The sequence below is a fragment of the Mastacembelus armatus genome, chromosome 24 (genome assembly GCF_900324485.2).
Source record: "Mastacembelus armatus chromosome 24, fMasArm1.2, whole genome shotgun sequence".
Classification (NCBI taxonomy): Eukaryota; Metazoa; Chordata; class Actinopteri; order Synbranchiformes; family Mastacembelidae; genus Mastacembelus; species Mastacembelus armatus.
In genome coordinates, this window is record NC_046656.1 from 9,525,958 (window position 1) to 9,547,050 (window position 21,093).

At 39.1% G+C, this 21,093-nt stretch overlaps 1 protein-coding gene across 2 annotated transcripts in view; it reads left to right on the plus strand.

The window, feature by feature from the left end:
* Positions 1-276: 276 nt before the first annotated feature.
* Positions 277-21,093, plus strand: part of plcb1l (phospholipase C beta 1-like) — a 92,266-nt gene continuing 71,449 nt past the window's right edge. For both annotated transcript variants that reach the window (XR_003296321.1, XM_026318272.1), the window contains exons 1-2: positions 277-588; positions 4,736-4,813. Coding sequence is in view for 1 of the 2 variants with exons in the window: in XM_026318272.1 (XP_026174057.1) it covers positions 490-588; positions 4,736-4,813 (177 nt within the window). In the remaining variant the exon portion in view is untranslated. The remainder of the gene's footprint in view (positions 589-4,735; positions 4,814-21,093) is intronic.

Genomic DNA, 21,093 nt, shown 5'->3' on the forward strand with positions numbered 1-21,093 from the left:
GAGTGTGACATCACTCCAAGATTTTCACCTCCCTGGAGGGTCGTCTGCCGTACGCTTTCGGCCACTTATACCCATCATACTGCCTCGGACGCACGGAGGCGCTAGATCACTTCATGCATCGATCCTGTCCCTGCATTGACTCGTACAATTTGAAACCCAGACGTGCAACTCATTCAGACCCCCCTCCTTCTCCTGCTTCCCTCCCTCCCTCCCTCCCTCTCTCCCCGTCTTCGCTCTACAGTAGCTGCATGTCGCTCAGTCAGTCAGTGGCCCCGGTCCTCTGCGCCTGCATCCGCCTCCACAGCTCTCCAAAGCTGAGACGCGCCACCGCCGCCGTCACAGTGGGCATGACATACTGGCAGCAGTAGTGGACTTACGTGAGGCTGCTTTTAAGAAGGTTACGAGAGGAGAGGAAGAGAAGTAAGAGTAGAGTCGAGTGAAGTTACTCATTTCTACCCCTGCCGTGCGTCGAGAAGCGTGGATGAGTCAATGGCAGGGGCACAGCCTGGAGTTCATGCGCTGCAGCTCAAGCCGGTGTCCGTGCCCGAGAGTCTGAGAAAGGGCAACAAATTTATGAAATGGGATGATGTAAGTAATGACGAGAGAGACCTGCAGTGTGTCTTTTCACCGTCGCATCATTTCTGCACAGTTTGTTTGAATGCATATACTATTAGGATGTATTATAAAACCTATCTACTAATTCAACAGATTTAATTGCCAGTGGAGACCGCACTGACAGACAGACGCTGCCCGCCTTTGCCTCGGTGGTTACCGGTATAAAGAAATGCAGCAGCTCCAATGTGGAGTGACATGTACAATGTTTACGTTTCCCGGTTTTTTAGCAGGCCTGTGCCTTTGTGCACACGCGCTCGTGTGTGTGTGTGTGTGTGACCGTGTGTGTGTGTGAGAGAATGCATGCGCCGCTCATTAGATCAAATGAAACATTTGAACTAAGATCGCCCCTCCCCCTTCACTGAACGTTTCATCAATTAACTACAATTAATTAATGTATCGGGGTACAACGCGCGGATCGCAGTGTAACCACCAGGCAAGACTGGACAACGCAATAAAACATTTTTTTATTTTTTATTTTATCCTTCTTCCATCCAACCGGCGCTCTAGCTATAGTGAAATGACCTTGATTAAAATTGATTGCACACTGTTGTTGAGAATCTGGCACAAAGATAAGTGTAGTAGCCTTTTAATAGACAGCTATGGCTGCACTGCACCTTCTCTGAAGCAACAAATCAACACACCCCTTTATTAATCCCACAGCGCTTGCAACCAGTGTAAATGGAGTGACCTTACTGTATTTATGGTTGTGTTCATCTCATATGCTGTCAGTATAATAGCTCTGTATATTCTGAAAGGGACTTTCTGTGATATTTGTTTCCCATCCTTCCACAGAACATCTAATTTGAATAACTGCTTGAATTCCTCTGGTTTCTGTAACCCTCATGCATGTTTATTGTGCGAGCATTTGAATGTGAGCACAGTCGTGAATACTTTCATTTTGGGTAACAGGTTGCTGTATTCGCTCACTGCAGGTACAAGGATGTGCCCACCTGTAACTGATGGGGGCCCAACACTATACTGTTATAGTGAGAAAGAGAAATCACATATGTATTAAGGATCACACTGTATGTAATTCTCAGGGTTATGAGCAGAGGCAGATAGATTTTGATGAACTGCTGTTATGCTATGCTAGTTTTATGAGTGACACTTTGATTTTATGATTCTATGAAATATTCATATATTCACTGAGTTCAGGTGATTCAACCACAGCACAGATGACACTGGTTGAGCAGTGTTAAAGGGGTGTTAATGTGGTCACTACAGATGGCAGGGAGGAAATTATGCACCCTTGCAAACCCGACACTCTTGTCAATCATTAGTCATACACTTAAATAAGAGAACCTACATATTTGCTTAACTTGTAATTAGAAATGAGGTTGGTGTTTTGCGAGAAGTGGGTGTGTGAGGTGTGTGTCTTTTTCCCAGCAGTATGAACTCTGTACTGCAGTTTGTGCATGTGGTCCATATCTTCAGATCCAAATGTTCACCAGACCTTTCCTGTGAAAACACAGACATACATGCAGATACTTTCTGTTTTATTTCCCATGCACTCCTTCCTTCCTATTTCCTCTCTGTGTCATTTCATGGAAAGAATCACAGAGGAGGACAGGGAGACAGAGAGAAAAGCTATACTCAACTGTGAAAAACAGTTGAATCATAGTTTCACGCAAACCTCTCTCAACAAGAAATTGTACAGTACACAAAGTAAAATATTAATATTTGAATGTCTGAGCTTTGTGTTTGTTCTTTACCTCGGTCAGACGTTTTTAAGTATGAAAATGACAGATTTTGTCACTGCTGAACTTTCAGTGGAGACAGAAATTGCTTAATGTTTTGAATGTTTTGCTTTCTGTGTGAGGAAAACTATTGCACGAATAACAGCAATGCGTATTAAGGAGCAGAGTGCTTGAAGGGATGAACGAGAAACACTGTAAACTTCAGGACACAGACTGGTGGTTTATTGTTGGAAAAGAATAGAAGAGCGAATAGAAAATGTTTGTGAAAGCTTCAAAGTCAAAGTGACACACACATACACACATCCCTCTTTTTTTTATTATTTTTTTTTTTATTTGCTGCCACTCGCAGACAGCCGACTGCTCTGGTAGCCTGTGAAATGTGTAGTCGTATTTTAAAACAATTTTGTTAGTATTCTTCAGCTGAAAAGTAGTAAAATATGTCATTAGCTTACAGAACAAAAATATCCTGAGATCAAATCTCCCCACTAACACATCCCTCAGGCGTCTTCTGTCCAGGATCGGTTCCCTGAGGGTGTGTGTACTGTTGCGTGTCAGTCAGTAATCTCTTCGTTCTGTCAGTAACAGTCTGAAAAATGGACAAATGACAATAAAAAGCATGACCAGTACTGCTCCTGGGGTAGTAATCTCAGCTAATCATTGTCAAAGTCTAATCCACATTGTTATAAGTAGTTATGTTTTTCGTAAATGTGCAGACCCATGAGGAAATCTTTACAAAGAGTCCATAATGGCTTAATGTGTTTGCAGTGGTGGCCATGGAGAGTTGGGACATTAAGAAAGAAGATGATGAAAATTAGTGCTTTCACATCATTAAGTAGAATTCCAGTGCTCTCAAGCCATCTTGTCTTTCTCTCTGACATCACAGACAGTTCATCAATAGCCACATCTTGCCCACTGAGTGAATTCTTTACGTCGTTCATTGGAAATATAAAGTATAATACTGTCATATTTTTAATACCAGTCATTATCATTTTATGAAGATTTCTGCTAGTAACTGCTACATTCATACATGATGGAAAAGAGATATAAATCTGTAACAACTAAATTAAATAAATTGGGCTGTGGATCTTAATAGATTTCAGAGACAGATGGGTATAATTGCTGCAATGCTACATCTAAGAACTGCGAGCATGAGGCTCTTTTCCTGCCCTCAGGCTGTAAACACTGTGTGTGTGTGTGTGTGTGTGTATGTGTGTATGCAGCATGCATGCAGTGTTATGAACTGTGTCTTTTGTCATTCAGTCAAGCCTGCAAAGATTGTGCAATCATGTGAACGGAACCAAAATGATTCCTCTTGAGTCTCTAATAGATTTCACAGGAATGGTGGGTTGCCATAGTAAATGTCACTACAGTAAATGCCTCTGATGCGGCAGTTTACCATTTCCATCTTCAAACAAGTCACTCATTTTCTTCTCACTCCTTTCCCTTTTTTTCTTTCTCTTTTTCTCTACTTTTTCAGTTTCACTATGGCTTTATAAAAGAGTGGATCTCGGTATTGGTCTATCATGGAGCAGGTGTGCCAGGCTCCATAAACTGTAATAACAAAAACTTGTCTTATTTAGACTGTATGAAATGATTTCAGAATACTAATGTTCTCTACACCTCAACACAGACTCCTCCACTCTCTACCAGCTTAGAGATCAACCCCCTCAACTGTATCCTACACTACAAGGCGCATAGATTCACCCTTAAATATGCCAAGTGTGTAGCAGATGCAGACCATTAGCTTTGTGTCCCAGTGCTGTGATGGGAACATCATTAGAAGCCTCACAAAACACTTTGACGATTTTGTTGCTCTTTGCATTACATGTGGTTTCCATCTCTGATATGATAGTAGTGGCTGATTGAGAAGGATAATATAGTACTGTTTAGCTGAACCACAGCCACTGTGGACACAGAGGGGGAAAAAAAGCAAAGGCTATTTCTTTTTATAGAAGTGTCCAATAATACCTGTGTTGCCATGTATGCCTCAGGGTCAAACTGTGTGTGTGTGTGTGTTTGCATGTGTGAGGCTTGGAACTGTCTGTATGTTAGGACTGTGGGAAAGCTTTTGTCTGTTGCAAGAGGGAAGCAACTGCTGCGAAACATCCAGCAGTTTGTGATTGTAGTCATCTCAAATACACACACTCACACAAGGCTACTTGGTCATTTGTAGTGATGCCAGGTCATGGTGGGGAAAGCACCCTAGAAGGAAAGGATTGTGTGCATGCTTACAACATAAACAGCACTTTTAATGTCATTTCAGATTCTGGTATGCATGTGGTATTACAGAAACAAAGCTTCGTTCCTAGGAAAGAATTAATTGATTTATATTCTGTCATACACTCAGAAACTTGCACTTATGTTAAAACACAAATGTAAGCAGATATACACACTGACTCCAGATTTCCTTTGCTCTCCTACAGGATTCTACCGCTGTGACCCCAGTGAATCTAACAGTCGACCCTAAAGGATACTTCCTGTATTGGACTGACCAGAACAAGGTGAGACACAACACCCACATACCCAATTTAACCATTTTGGCCTGGCCAACACTTGAAACTTGTGTTCCTAAAGGTCACCTGAAACCCTCTCTCCTCTCCCAGTGTTGTAATTCTTAGGGTTTACCTCTTATCCAAATAATCATCAACTTCACCCTTTTTTAACAGACATCAGATCCCCGCTCGCTCACCTGCTGCAATTCAATGCTGCATATGTGTCTTTCAACACAAATGAGTTTAAGCCTGCAAGAAAAAATTTATAGTGTGCAAATGTGACAAATTCTTTGAGCATACCAGTGCTAGCTGACACTCAGTGTGCAAAACAAGCTCAGTGTGCAAAACATTCTAGTAGCAGCTTTTTTTAGCAAGTGCTGAAGGTTGTTGTCACTAGTTAAAATGCCAAAGTGAAACTTGTGTTATTGGGTTTGTATGCTCTGTGCAAACTGGGTGGGAAACAGGCTTTAACACAAAACTGCTGTCTGACACTGTTTATGAGGTAAAAGAAGCATCACTCTGTAACTGTTGAAAAATCAGTCGACCGTGTGCTTCTGTGGTTCTAGCTCCATCAGAGTGATGTCTTGTCGAGTAAAGATCTCAGCTGACATCAAGTTCTGCAGTCAGGATTTCACAGTTTAAAATTTTATTAATACCATTTCAATAATTCAAGCACTTCATGCCTGGGAAGTGGCTATATTACCACAGCAAAGCTATCATTGTCCACACACTTCATAGGCAGTGGCTTGAAACTATGCAACTTTATTATGTTGTACTGTCATTACAGTCATGCTGTACTCATTACCATGGCAACACTATTACATTTCTGTGGTTAGGTGCCCTGGCTGTAATTATCATAGTTCAGCAGTCAGAATATCACAGCTTAAAATTTTATTCATATGTGAATAATTCAAGCACGTTAACTTTTAGTTCTGAAAGTATTCATAAAAAATTGAAAAATGATGTGTGCCAAAGTGAGTATAGGCTTTAAGTGTGTCAATGTGACACCTTTTGCGTTTATGTATATTTCTTTTTATTATGTATACTGAACATCTTTAGCACCAAGATTTATTTGAGGAATGATGAGGTTCAGTGTTACTGGTTTTCATATTGTAGCAACAGGTTGTGAAAATCATTTAGCGTGCCTTTCAACCTGCAGGTTTTGGGAGATTTAGTTATGTAAAGTTTAAGCAACTTTCATAAGTTGAAGACTAAACATTAAGGGCATTGAAATAACTTAAATTAAGCAAATTTCCCATGCCTGTCCTTTGGTCAGTCTCAAGTACACAGTAGGTATTAGACTTGCTTATTACTAAGGAGCGTGGTCAAAAAATATATCTATATTTGGATCCTCAACAGTTTGCACTCCTTAATTATTGTTTTTGTTGAACATCAAATTTACACAGTGCTATGAGGTACATGATACAACATTGATATTCTTAGACTGTACACTTGCACTTATATTGTATGATTGTCCAGTGCGAGACATCAGTTAGTAGTTTGCACTGCACTGTGGTATCAGCACAGCCAGGACTAACCTTTTCTGCTATTCACGCTGCATATTTATCCTGGGGCTCGTTGTACTTGGAGCCTGTAATTCATCAAACAGTGGTTTCCCTAAAATAATTGAGGAAGCTTGTGTTTTTTCATAGTGCAGTATCTAGACTACATCAAAGTGTAAGAAGCTTTGCTGTCAACCAGCTTTTGAACTCCCCAGTGAATGGCAATGAGAAGGTAGTCTAGCGAAACACCAAATTATCTTCTGTTCTTCAAATGGCTGAAAGCAGGTGTCATCAGCAGAATGTGCATCTCCAGGCACAATTGGAAAGAGAAAATAAAATGGACCTTTGTGTTTACACACTGTACACAACATTATCTTCCTTTGTCATCCAGGTTGGCTGTCAGGAAAGTGATTTCTACAGTACTTGAATGGTATTGTCATAGAAAGTTATAACACTTCAGGCTTGGGAAGCTGCTATATTATGACAGGAATAGTGTTATTTATCCACATGTTTCTTAGGCAGTTTCTTGAAGCTATGCAACTTTATTATGTCATTGCATAAATCACTACTCAGTACTCATTATATGGGAGAGAGAGACAATTGCAAATCTGGTTGCAATTATAGAGCAATTATTAGATTATTAGGAAGGAACCACTTCGCCTCCATAACTGTGTTGACATGAAAATTGGGACAGACAGACTCAAGCAGGATTAAACATATACAGTTTATTAGGCAATTGCAACATTGTGGTGCATAATATCATGTCTATATTTGTTTTTTTTTTTCTTTTTCTGTTTTCTATTGCCAAACGTGTTTGAGTCTGAAGCTAAAAATCACTTGTAATGCGCTTTTCTCTTATTGGTTATCATATTTGAATTTGTGACTGACAGCACTGACCCATCTTTCTCTCATGTTTCGTAGGGCACCTATCCACTCTAAATTTAGCAATTAAAAGGCAGTGTTGGAAAAGATGGAAATTTGAACTGCTGCACCTGCAGCGCTTAACTTGACACCTGTGAGAATATTCCATTGTACATTGTGTTTTTTCTGTGCTAAAGTCATCACTTTCATAACAACCAGGTACAAGTTTGTGAAATTTAAGATATTAGATGCTATCACGGGACGTAACCTTTCCAAGCACTTAGACTCAGTTTAACATTAAAACATGTCCATAACTAGCAGTGGCTTTCCCAGTCTGGCCAAGTTGTTGTTTGCTCTGTATTTTTTGACTTACCACTTGAGTGCAAGTTTCTTTATCCTCTAAAGAGTTTAAAGAACAGTGCCTCTGTTCTTTAAACTCTAGTGCCAACTAGATGTAACTTGATGTATGTAATGTGTTTTCATTTTGTTGTTGTTGTTCTTCTGTGTAACTGTATCAACAACAGCAGTCAGAGGTAGACTAATTAATAGCTACCATTGATTTGGTTTGCTTAGATGAGGGTATTTCACTGCAGCCATAGCAGAGCATAGACAGGAGTACTGACCGAGACTTTACCTTTGTACCCACATAGTCATACACCAACAGGCACATACACATGGTATTTATGAGTGTACAATGCAGCTGTTGGCAGCCTGCTATAAATTAATAGGCTATACATTATGTGGAGAAATAGAAGATGTCTTCAAGGCATATATACAGTTATATTAAACAAATGAGGAAATACTTGATTTCAGGAAGGAGAGAGGCATATAAAAACAATTCAAAGTCCGCTGCTGATGTCTGTGTGTCTGTGGTCTGATATAACAAGCACTGTGTGTAATTCTCCACTAGGAGAATTGAGACAGGCTCTCTGGCATCAATTCGTCATTATTTCCTGTGCCTCTGTCAAAAGGCGAGGATTTTGAATGATGAGACTTCTGTGTGTGTGTGTGTGTGTGTGTGTGTGTTTACATGTGTGGGTGTCTGTTCTGTCTCTCAGCATTGAGAGCAGTCCTGCCGCACACACAATGACTCAAATTGATACCAAGTACAGCCCAGACAAAACTCTATTAGGGCAGAAAGAAAAGCACCTGCTATATTTCTCAGTGCCAAAGTCAACTCAAAAGCATGTTTGTATGTGTTTAGAAAGATGTCTCATGTTTTCACTCACGTTTATTCCTGATGGTATTACACATCTGGCCAACAGACCAATTTAAACAACCTATGATGTTCTATCTAGTTATGTTAGATGGCCTGCAGAGTAAAAGCATTCCTCACATTCTTCAGAAGCACAGCTGCACTGTATTCGGTATGCCCACCATTCCTACTTTCAAACAGACACTGATGGATACATGTTTTTAGGATTGTGTGTGTTTTCTGTTATCTGGTGGCGCTGAGTAGCTTAATATTTAAGAAGTTATTCTCTTAAAGAAGAAAAAAAGATTATTCAATATATTTGTTAAAATGACCTTTTGACTCATGCTATGTAAAACACAATTTTAACAATATTAAAAGTATATGTCAGAGGTGGGAACTAAAGTCATATAACTTTTGTTTGATTTAGTTAAGCTCAGAAATCACAGAAACCTAGTAGCAAAATGTGAGGTTTGACAAAAAATGGTAATTTGAGGCTAACATTATCTAATGTTATGGTAATGTTACGTAACATTAGTAATTAATTACCTTTGCATGATATAAACTCAAGTCTACATTAGAGTCGTATTCTTAACAGAATCTTTTACAATCAATAATCCATTTGGTGATGTCTAACATTATCCATATGTCTTAGACTAACATTTCCACTGTTCCTAATTCCATGACTTGCTTATGACTCGTATTAGAGTCAGGACATTCAATTGGGACTTTCAAAGCAGTGACGTATGTATTATGTTGGTGTGTTAAGGATTGATTGAGATAGAGAGACGTAATAGTAATGACTTTATTTGCCATCAGGCGATGCGTTTTTCTGTTCGATCTTGCAGTGGATTTCAGCCATGTTTAAGGTCAAAAAAGCAGTTTACATTTGACAGCAGAAGACACTCAGTGTCAGATTTGTTTAAGCATGATGCTTTTTGCCTTTTCTTTCTGGCTAGCCTTTTAGTTGGTGACTCAAGACTCAAGGATTCCTTTAGTTTCATCTTGATGTCTTTGTTATAGTCACAGTAGGTTCACAGTAAGGCATCACCATGAAAAACAGTGTTCTGTGGAAGCACTGTCAGAAGTCTAATAGGATACTTTTATTGATTCTTGAATGAGTCTGTCAGTGTAATCATGGTGACTTAATAATGGCAGCAGCTCAGGAGATGAGCTGCGACTCCCTGGATCCAGAGGTGAGCTTAATTCGATTTTTCTGTTCCGTCTCTGCACTAATGCAGAGAGAGAACAGGTTGAAATCTTTGGACGCGTACCAAAACAGGGGCTTGAACAACGCTACTCTTGTTGAAGAAAGTTAATATAGTCTGATAGAGTTGAAGGGTATTACAAAATCTCCCCTTTTCCTCTGTGGATGGAAACAGGTGCAGACTGTGCAGACTCTAGTGTGACGTGAGCTCTGCCTCTATCTCTGCACACTGTTGTGTTTTTAAATAGGGCACTGCTATGTAAACTCCTGCAGTCATAACTCTCCCATGTTTGTATGTGTTTGGTTCAGAGTCCATTTGGTCAGCTTTTTATGTTTCTGCATGTTCTCTCATTCACCTTGAAAGACCTGGTGTTTTGAATACACACATACCCACATGCACATGCACGACGTGCAAACAGCACAGACGCATACACAGATGGAAATGAAACTTAACAACTGTGATAATGGTAACAGTAACAATGAGATTAATAGTAAATTATTTCAGCTCAGTGTAAATGAGTACCATGCAGTGACCTTATGTCAACATGTTCTTACCCAACATTAGCAATTCATTAACAACAGCATCCGAAATATTGTAGATAAAGACGAACAAACCCCATAGTTATGAATCATCAAAAGTTGGTTATTGTTCAAACGTATTTCCCACAGCTATAAAATAACAATCCTCTTGTGGTGAGGTGCTTTCCCTTTTTAGAGAAAATGTGGACGATGCTTAAGAACAGGGAACTGGAATACATTTATTCAGAGCCTTGCAACAACAGGACTTTGGAGTTTTGTTACAGCTTGTATCTGTGTTTTAGAAACAGGCAATTACATAGTTTTGTTAAATTGCTTTTAATGGCATACTGGTAAATTTGTAAACCTGCTGCTTTGAGCATATGATGGTTTGGTTTCTACTTAAAATGAGTTTGTGAAATGTATTTCCCACAGCTATAAAATAACAATCCTCTTGCAGTGAGCTGCTTTCATTTTTTAGAGAAAATGTAGACTATGCTTAAGAACGGGGAACTGGAATAAATTTATTCAGAGCCTTGCAATAACAGTACTTTGGAGTTTTGTTACAGTTTGTATCTGTGTTTTAGAAACAGGCAATTACATAGTTTTGTTAAATTGCTTTTGATGGCATACTGGTAAATTTATAAACCTGCTGCTAAGCTTATGATGGTTTGGTTTCTACTTAAAATGAATTTGTGAAATGAGGCAGGGGTAGCCTAAAAATCTCAGTGTTACTTTACATCATCCATTACTTTAATGAAACAAGTCACTAAGTAACCATTTCTGCTTTACACTATATGGTTGACTGCTTTATATTTCCCTTGATAACCATCAATCAGCCTGGGATATTTAGACCCTGCTCATTTGACCACATTTACATACCAGTCAAGCTTCAGGTAACAGACTCACATGTGTCAACACACATATCAGCCAACTCAGTGCACGCATACACAAATACACAGTCACACGTGTAAGCACCTGCAAACCCACACATACACCAACATTCCTGCAATGTCCAACAGGGAACAGGTGCTTCTTTGGTAAGTTAAAAATAATTTTGGTTCTTGTTGGTTGAGCCTGCTTTCAAGGGGAGGAGCTATGCACCACCGAGAGGTAGACTGACTCAGTCAAATTAAAAGGCTTTTGAATTAGTTGCCAGGGTTGCCAAGGGACGGCACACACCGTGGAAATGTCCCATTGTCTTTCAGCCCCTGCTCATATTGTGGAGAATGTTGCCACTTTGAAAGTGATATCAGTGTTTCCTTGTGTGTGTGTGTGTGTGTTTTCTGTGGTTACAACATAAGGTTAAATGCTGTCTCTCTAAAGATTGTTGGTTTTGCAGTGTGCCAATTTCAGGACATTGACTGGACAAGCGTCAGCATATGGCAATGAATGATGTTCAGAAAGTAAAGACAGTCCTCCCTGAGCCAAAACCAGACTCACACAGTTGTCAACTGGTGTGCATGGGACATTTCTGAATGAGCTGTGACTTGACCTAATCCAGAACACGAGTAAGGCTGTTTTGGGTTCATATTAAACCGTAACACACTTGATGTAGAAACACACATTCTGCAGTCTTCTCTCTGTCATAGCAGAGTTCACACATCTGTTTCCCCAACACAGCAATTTTCTGTGATTACTGAGGCTGCTGCTCTTCTACCTCTGTCAGCACTATATGGGAGAGAGAGACAAGGCATAAATCTGCAGCCAATCTACTAAAAGTGAATTGTGACCTCTGCCAAGTTATAGTCTGGCACGCAGAGGCCCTATTTAATCTTACCAGTATAGAGAGAGAGGGAGACACAGAGCAAAAAAAAAAGAGATGGTGATCATGATGAAGAAAATGACTTAGGTCACATGCCCATTGTTAGCTGTGCTATGGAATCAAATCAATGAATGAGTTACTTTCATGGGTTATGGGTATTTGGTGGAATAATGTAGGCTGGCATTTCTTTTTGGCTTGTAGGAGACTGGACAGCAGGCATATGGAAATTTAATTATACTGATAAACATTGCAGAATTATTTTTAAAAATTCCTAAAATTATACAGCCTCCAATTTATTTTCATGTATTAGTACAGTTAATTATTACACTGGAAGTCATTTTTTGTGCATTCATTCATCTTTTGTTCTAAATCTTCTTTTAAATGGCCCGGCCCTGTTAATTATACCAACCCTGACTTGACAGTTGCTAGTGGGACCCTGCGTGTGAAAGCATGCTGTGTCAGTCAATATACAAAGTTTGAAAATACCAGGAAGGCACTGAGAATCTGTATAGGCATACAGTAATGTGTAGTGGATGACATTAAAAATTTTTGAAATTCTAAGTTACAGCTGTCATTTCAACTTAACTTTTGGGAGGTAACACAAGTTCATATCTGTAGGTGACAGTTGATGGAGTTATTAACATATGATTCTGCTCTGTACTGTAGGCACATAAACTGTTGCAGCTGTTGGCTTGCATACAGATTATGTACAGAATTCAGGTCACAAACTGAGCCCAAGCTCTGTCTCAAATGTCTAATGCGTCTGTCCCGCATAGGTGATAGAACATGCTTTTCAGATGACAAGTGTAAAGTTAACCATAGTTACTTAGCACTACAATTCCTGACAGGGTTAGGCTTTCTGCAGGTACGCTAAAACTGTTGTCATTGCAGTGTTTAAATATTATGACACATAAGCCAGACACCCTCTACAGTGTTATTTGGGAAGAGCAAATGTTCCTACAACAAAATGTAAATGTAAAACAAGGATAGCTTCTTTTTTTTTTCCATCATGCGGTTTTTATTAGGTGCTATGAACAACAGCTTGACTCAGAGCGCTGGTCCTAAACCAAATGAATGTAAACTGTTGAATCTGATCTGAACTGTATAGAAGAACAGTGGTCTGCTGTATATGTGTGGAGTTGACTTTGTAGAGCGAATCTGTCTTTGTTAGAGCTTAGAGTCAAAAGCAGAAAAAGAAACGTGTTGAAAGAAGAAAAGCTTTGCCAAACTCTTTTGGATTAGCAGTTCCTGAGTGACTTTAGAATGGTTTCTTTACGCTCGAGTTACCCCTGTTTTGCTCTTTGAATTCTGATTAGGACTTCGTTTCCACTGCACTGTGCTCATCTAGGGGTAAACAAACACATGCTCAAGCTGGCAAGCATGCACACACACAAAGTAACACCAAGGAGGAGGTGCAGGAGGGATGTGGTTCTGTTCATTTCCTCTCCTGAACAACTGGAGTTCGTTCACAAAACTTGGAGTCGCAGTTCCGGAAAGAGGACTTTTTAGTCCATTTAGTGCCTCTGGGCTGATTAAAGGCTCTGCTGGGGCCAGTGTTCAGTGTGAAGCTCAGCGCCTGAGCTGAGTCTGCCAGGGTAACGGAGGTGACTTAGCAATAGCACCAGCTCTGACTAAGACACCCTGGATTGAAATGATAAGCCTACCCAATTACATGGCTTTTAAATGATGATGGTGCAGCAGCAATTGAAGGATAACAGTTAATAGTAGCCCACACTCAGTATTAACAGTCAGTGTTGTACAGACGGTGGTGAAAAATAACAGGGGCACCTTAAAATACAATGAAGTCCTAGACAAATAAGTCATCTAATGCATTACATCCTTTGTGAGATTGAAAGGTCACTGATTCAACTATGTTTTGTTTGCATTAACATTTGTTATATGGTAAGACCTTTATCTTATTTTGTCCACAGTCTCTATTTACTTTCTCACTCTAGCAACCACTGGCTCTGAACAAAATGCTGACTCTGAATACTCAGACTGATGTTTAAATGGTATAATAATTGTAGTGTACACCTATCATTAGCACTGGTGCTAATGCCCACAAGGAATAAACATGTTGTGTTCTGCCCTTGATGTTGCCTTAACCAGAAGTTTGGGACTGCTGATATTTTTAAAGTGTTTTTTATGTGTTATAAATAGCTCATATATAATATTTTTTGGGGTATTTGTGTCTCAGTTTGCATTTGGTACCCTTAATTAACTCCTAAAAAGTGCATAAAGTGAAAATCCTATTTGTGCTTTTAATTGCATGATACTAATATCCTTTTCCCCATCTTAAATAATAATTTCATTGCTGTGGGCTTCAGTAAAGCTATTACCTGATATAAAACTGCACAAAATGTGTGCTTAGCTCAGAATTCAAGATTCATACCCAACACATTTTGATAGCCCTGGGTTGTAAATGTCATGCTAGAGTTATTCACAGATAACTGCAGTTACATTATAGGCAGGCAATATTTAATATGTAAAAATGTTTATTTTATTTTATTTTAATTTGTCATAAATGAATTTATAATAAAATAGGTTGCATAATATACTTATTGTTAGACAGTTAGACTCATGCAGCATGATGTACTACCAGCAGACGACAGCTCATTTTGGCCTAACCAAAGGTGCTCGATCTGACTGCCTGTTTAAAAAAAAATGACAACAGTGAAAAGAGGATGATTAAGCTTCTCATTGTCTCATGGGTCCAGGTATTTATAACATTTATGCTGGCCCATTTCTCCGCTACTTATTCAAAACTGATTTCTATCGTATTGCTTTCTTTTATTTGACATGGTTCACACAGAATACAGTTTGGCACTGAGTTCTCAGTACTTGTGTGACAGAGGTGTAGTACCCAGTCACAAAGCACATACAGTTTGCTGAGTGGAAAATGAAGAGTGAATGAAGAAAGAGAGACCAAAATTATGACTTCAATACCAATACCTGCTTAAATATCTCGATAACGATACCACAAAAAAAAAAAAATAAATGTAATGGAATTATAGATGTCAGTATTATGGAGACTGTGGAAAAAGGGCCATAAAGCAACAGGAGTGAATTATGTTTGTCACAGTATCTAACTAAGAAATAGTCGGTTGCCTTTAATTTCCTCGTCAAACTCCAATGCTGAAAAAAATCATAGTCCTTTCAGCTGGCAAATGTTATCTGTGACATTTGCTAATTGCTGACCTCTTGCTTTTTAAATTATTAATACAAATAGGCATGTCTGTCAGCGAGGTGCTTCGCCAAGTTTGACGTGTTAGCTCCTTTGGTTTGTGTAGGTTTGAAACATCTTTTACCGATTGGCTTCGCAGTTACCCTGAGTGTTGGCTACATAAACGAAATAGTGCCGTGCTTCACTTCATACATCTGCTTTGTCTACAAGACCACTTGTAGTTGCAGCCTGCCTCTTTTTTACCATGAAAGCTGCCAGCCGTTTACAGAGAGAAATATGAGAATAAAAACATTAACACACCCACTGTGCCTGGAGTGGAGGCAGAGCACTTCGCGCACACACACACACACACACACACACACACACAGCGCTGTCCACTGTCACACAACTTGGAATATGCTGTTCTTATTACAACTGTCCTGGGTACCATTTTTAATGGAGTATTGCGATACCTTTCTAGTATTGGTGTACTGTGCAACCCAAATAGAGACTTACCTTAGATAAGGATGATTTTAAAAAATGACATGCACTACAGGTAGCCACCTCTATTTCATGACGTTCAGATGTTTTTTTTTTTTTCTTAATGAAATGACAGTTTTTGTACTTCTGTATTAATTGATGTTAATATTCCTTTACTAAGTTACATTATTGTCTTAAAACACCAGAATCATTGTATCACATGCAGTAAAAAAGCAGAATCGAATGTGAACCTTGAATCTACCCCATGAAATGTTAGAAGGCTCTTTAGCTCGTGCTCTGGGCCCGCAGGCAGCAGTGTTTGCTGGTGTTTGGAGTTGTCATTCTGACACAGCCATGATTTGAATAGATTTAAATGTGCAGCGGAGTCCAGGCTGTGGTTGTAGCTGTCAGTTAGATATTTGCATAGCTGAGAATGAACTGAGCCTTCGGTTGAGTTCTGCATCACAACACAGCTGAACCAGTCAGTGTCAGCTTGTTTACGCTTGTTTCTTTTTTGCTCTGCACCAGTCCGGCAGTGCCACAAAGCTGAACAGTTGCATGCAGTGCACAAGAGTCATGGAAAAAGTGCACGATGTCAGATTAAGAATAACCACTGTGAGAAAGAAATTAATCCTTGCTTCTGCTGTGTCATATCAAGGCCACTATGACGTTATCATCACAGCACTAAGTTTCTACGTGACAGAGAAGAACAAGACTAAAAAATTTTCACATTTTAAGTCTCTCCTTATTTAATGGTAGCATTAATGGTGTTGCTCTTGGTTGTACACGAGCACTGACAAAGGTAGCTGTGGGAATAATAAAGAAATGCAGCCAGCCTTGCCAACATTCATGCTCATGCACACCTGAGCGGTCTCTGTGTAAGGTGGGCTGTATTTCTGGAGTGTCTGTTCTGGAAAGTTACAAAAAATTGATGGATGAATTGATGCAGTGGGTGTCAGACGCCATCCACAACCTTGTACGATCCTTGTATAAAAGCTGTCAAATGAAAATTTCAGTTTGTGAGTCATTTTTCTTATCTCTAATAAACACCATGTGAATGCTGTTGTGTGTCTTCATGAGATGACGGCTGGACACTGACTGTTCTGGTTACCAGTGAATAAAATATGTAGATGTGTTAAAGGCTCTGGTTCGTTTGTTGCAGTGTGATGACCTGACATTTGGACTGTGGGTTAGAAATCAGGGTGCTCTTGGCCACGGTAGTTTATAGATCTCAGATAACCGTCTCTGAGAATGATGGAGTGCTATCACCACAGGTCAGGTGGGATGAATTAAATCTCTGTCATTGATTTGCTCTGCTAGTTGTAGTTACACTAAGTCGATTACAGTGGAGAACTTAACATTTAAACAGTGCTGTTTCTATTATAACGAAGTTTAGAATTCATGAGGACTGTTTTATGAATCAACTGGTACACAGAGTGACTGACTCCCTTTGCTTCCTCCATTCCCTTCCTTCCACTTCAAACATTAACCCGGCCCAGTTGCCATGACAATCCAATCCGTGCAGCTTGTTTTTTGATGCTGCAAAGTACTCAAAACCCTGCTGCTGAGATTTGACTGCCATCACTGTACCCAGCCAGGTGGCTCCTTTCCTCAGGGAGCCTTTTCAAATAAAGGCATTCAGCCAAAAGACTTTGAAGTCCCACTGTAGAAAAGCTCTCAATAAGAGAACACATGACTTTCCTATTCCATCCCAGGCTTTGACTGGGGAATAACCTCATATTACTCATCAGTTTGTTCTGATATTAAAGCTGCTAAAATATATCCAAAAAAGTACTAAAAGATTTAAACCTAATGGTTAAAATTGAATGTTCAAAAAGCTTCTTGACTGTAACCACCTCAACTAACACCCTGAACCTTGGACAGATTTTCAGTTATAAATTTAAAAAAGGGACGGACAAATGTTGTAAATACCTGGCCGGTACTTTATTTCTATTGCTGATGCCCATGCTGTGGGACAAATAAAGGATTATCTTATCTTAGATTATTTTAGATTATCTTATCTTATCAATTCTTATCAATTCTTATCGTATCTTCACACTCACTGTTGTATCTATAAGTAATATGGAGTCACCAGCCCACTTGATTTTCTGTATTGGTCTTGGTACTGCTGGAGGAAAGCCAGGTATTCAAAGAATTATTAAACTTTGATTCAAAGGCTACATAGAAGAAGAATACATCTCTTTTGTTAAGCAATTAGATAAAATTTTTATTTTGGGTCTTTGACTGTGCAGTGTAGTTCAGAAGTTCACCCAGTAATGAAGTTCTTCCAATTCTTTTTTCTTCTCTTTCATGTACAGTGTGGCTGAGAACAAAAATGATGAAAAGTGCAATTAAAGGAATATTAAACTCAGAATTGCACGTCTTACATTAGTCCTTTCTCCTTTGAAGAAAGCTGTGAAGTTGACAAAAGTCAAAGTTAGCTTTGACATCAAAATTGTTTTGTTATTGAAGAGGTGGAGTAAAATGTCCAGTAAACCATTACATAATGACATATTTTCTTTAAAACCATTTAATGAACAATACAAAAAAAATCATGAAAATCTTACACAACAAGCAACAATAGCACATGGTGCCTATATGCTGTAGATGGCATTAGGCACTACACAGTGGATGTTAGTCAGAAATCATTAAAATATATGCATCACATTCAGTAAAATGACCCCACATATACCCTAAAGGTTGTATCTGAGTTAATAAAAAGATTATCTGTTTCCTGTTCAGAAATGTTGAAGAGACTTCAAGTAGCTCAGTGGTTTCATTATGCTAATAGAAAGATAACACAAGGTCTCTTTAAAGTCACAGAGTATTGATTGAACATGATGAGCCTCTTCAGGCCTCATTGTATCATGTTTGTTCTCATATCACTGTACGTACAGTAACTCACTGCATTAGTTTTTAAAATCATGTTAATATTGTCATTTGTTTTTCTCCCCGTCTCTGTTCTTTCACTCTCTTCCGCTCACTTGATGTTACAATCAGGTTTTTCCATATTCATTGAAAGGCCTCAATACATTTTATTTAATTTATTTTGCTGGAGGAATCAGGCCAGTGGATGGCTCGCACTCAAGTCCCATTTGCTAATAAGGCAATTACAGGCTTTTTGCTTTCGAACAGTTTCCAGTGCACATAAATGAATGACCAATGGCTCAAGTGGGTGACTGGAAATAAGAGGTTTTTAACTCTACTTCAGAGAGTCAGATGTTATGTGATCAATCTGATACTAAGTATAAATAATCACAGAGAGCAAAGAGTAAGTTTTATTTTGCCTGGCCTTGTTAATCATTTACAAGCATGTTAGAAAGGGTTGCATAGCTTTTGTTATTTAATCTCTTTCACAGATTTCACTTTATACTATTATTCTTTGATGCAGACTAATCGAAATAATTACATTAGATGAGATTGTGATGTTTAAGAGGGCTGTAATTCCCACCAGCCAGGGGTTCCTGGGTTTTCATGCCACCCTGCTGCTTTTGATTTTAAGCTGAATTCCTTTGTACTCTGTAGCAATTATCTGGCTGCTGTCTCTCCATTTCCAAATGTTAATGTCAGAGAGCTTATTAGCAGCAGGGGCTGAGGAGCTCATTTTGGCTTTTATCGCAGGTTATTAACATTTCTACATACATACATCTGCAAACTAAATAAAAGTTAGAAAAACAATTGTTACGGCCAAATAAAGAACACGAAGGGGTACCTCAACAGCAGACATTTCATTTCAAGCCTGCATCAACACTGCCAGACATGTTTAGGCTCTGTAGTGTTCACACTCAGGCACTTTAACCACTATAGCAGTGTAATACATGTAGTATTTTACATTACAGACATGACCTGTCACCTCAGTGCTTTTTAACTGGTAAATAGTATTAGAGTAAATTTAGAAAGTTTTCTGCCAAGCAATCACTCTTGTTGATCCCCAAATTCCCCTCACTGTTCTATTTCTGCTCAAGCAAATAAATGTGTCACAGATATGGGTCAGCTGCCTTTCTTTCCCCACTTAAGTCAATTCAATTTGGTGGAATGATAAGAAGGTATCAAATTTAAACAGCTTGGAGGTGCTCTGCGGCAAGACACGAAGCGCAGCTGTCTGCCATGCTTAAAATACCAGCTCCTCTCCGAGAGTCTTCCTCGAGAGAGTTACATGACAGGAGGGAGAGGAACAACACCTGGCCCGTCAGAATAGCGGAAGAGAGGCACACGGAGAATTAGATTTCATCAGTACATTAGCAGGCAAACTAAAGCTGAGGTGGCTGTGAAACCCTTTAGACAGATTTTCTTCACTTTCTGTATTCTCTTTGCATTGCTGGATCAAATGCTTTTAGGACCTGTTGACAAACACACATAATTGCTTGTGGTTTCTTTGACAGGAAAGACGATAAAAAGGCACTTGGTTTCAGAGTAGCGGTAGGTTGGGAGTAGAGCTTGACAGATACATCAGCATGGCTGATTATACACGCTAATTTGCTGCCTGATTTATGTGTTTTGCTCTCTAATGATGCTGCCATTACGGTGGTGGCACAGTTGAACTAAATGCAGTTTGACTGACAGTGGAAGCAAAGATGTTTGGATCAACCAGTTGGCAATCGTCTCCTCTGACAGATGATAGTAGACTGTTTTAATGAGGCCCTGGCAGAAAGACATCATTTGTGTCACAGCACGGGTAGTTCTTGTAAAATATTTCACTCTTCTGCCCAGGGGATTTGATTGCCAATGGTTTTATTTTACTAAATACTTCAGAGATGAGGGTGATCATTCATTGTCCATCGCAACCTCAGGCAGGTTGACTCCAGGAACACTTGAGGCTTGGCAACAATTCAAAAATGATGAATGGCAACTTCTGACTTTAGACACTTCAGATTCGCAATCCATGTTTTCTTGCATGGACTACATAATTTAATAAAAATTATAAATGCGAAAGTGAAAGCACTCAGCTCAGACACACTGCAGCCAGATACTGTTGGCTGGATCACTAGGGCTGAATAAAAACATTGTTTTTCCAGTTATTGCTGAGTTTTACTTGAATAATCAGATGTTGATTCTTAAAATACCTAGATCAGTCTTTGCATTTGCACCTTTTGCACCAAGTTGATTGCATTTATCTTTTTACTGATGTTCTTTGTTTGCTTGATTTTGTTTGTTTTATCTTTATCGAAGTTAGTTTTAATAAGGAGACAAATGCTTTATTTGACTGCTGTTATGTTGCCATTGCCTCAAAAATACAGTATCTGTGTACCTCTCTTCCAGAGAACTGATGTATTTTAAATCTTCTCTTAACATGTTATTTTATGATTTAAGTGGGTATTTAAATAAACTGTTCAGATGCTATTGTGGAAATAGCACTGAGAATTTTGAAACACTCAACTTCGAAAATTCACGCTGGTATTTGTGTATATCATATATAGGAAAGTTTTTATTTTTACACTTGTTCTTATCAAACTGCTGAAGTTTAAGAAGGAGTGAAACCTCTGGAGGGGAGGGCTGATAAGCAGAAAGGATGTTGGGATGAAGAGGCACAGACAGACAGAGGGAGAGGGATAGACAAAGCCTGGAGAAATAGAGTGAAAAATACATTTCTCTTAGCTGTCTGC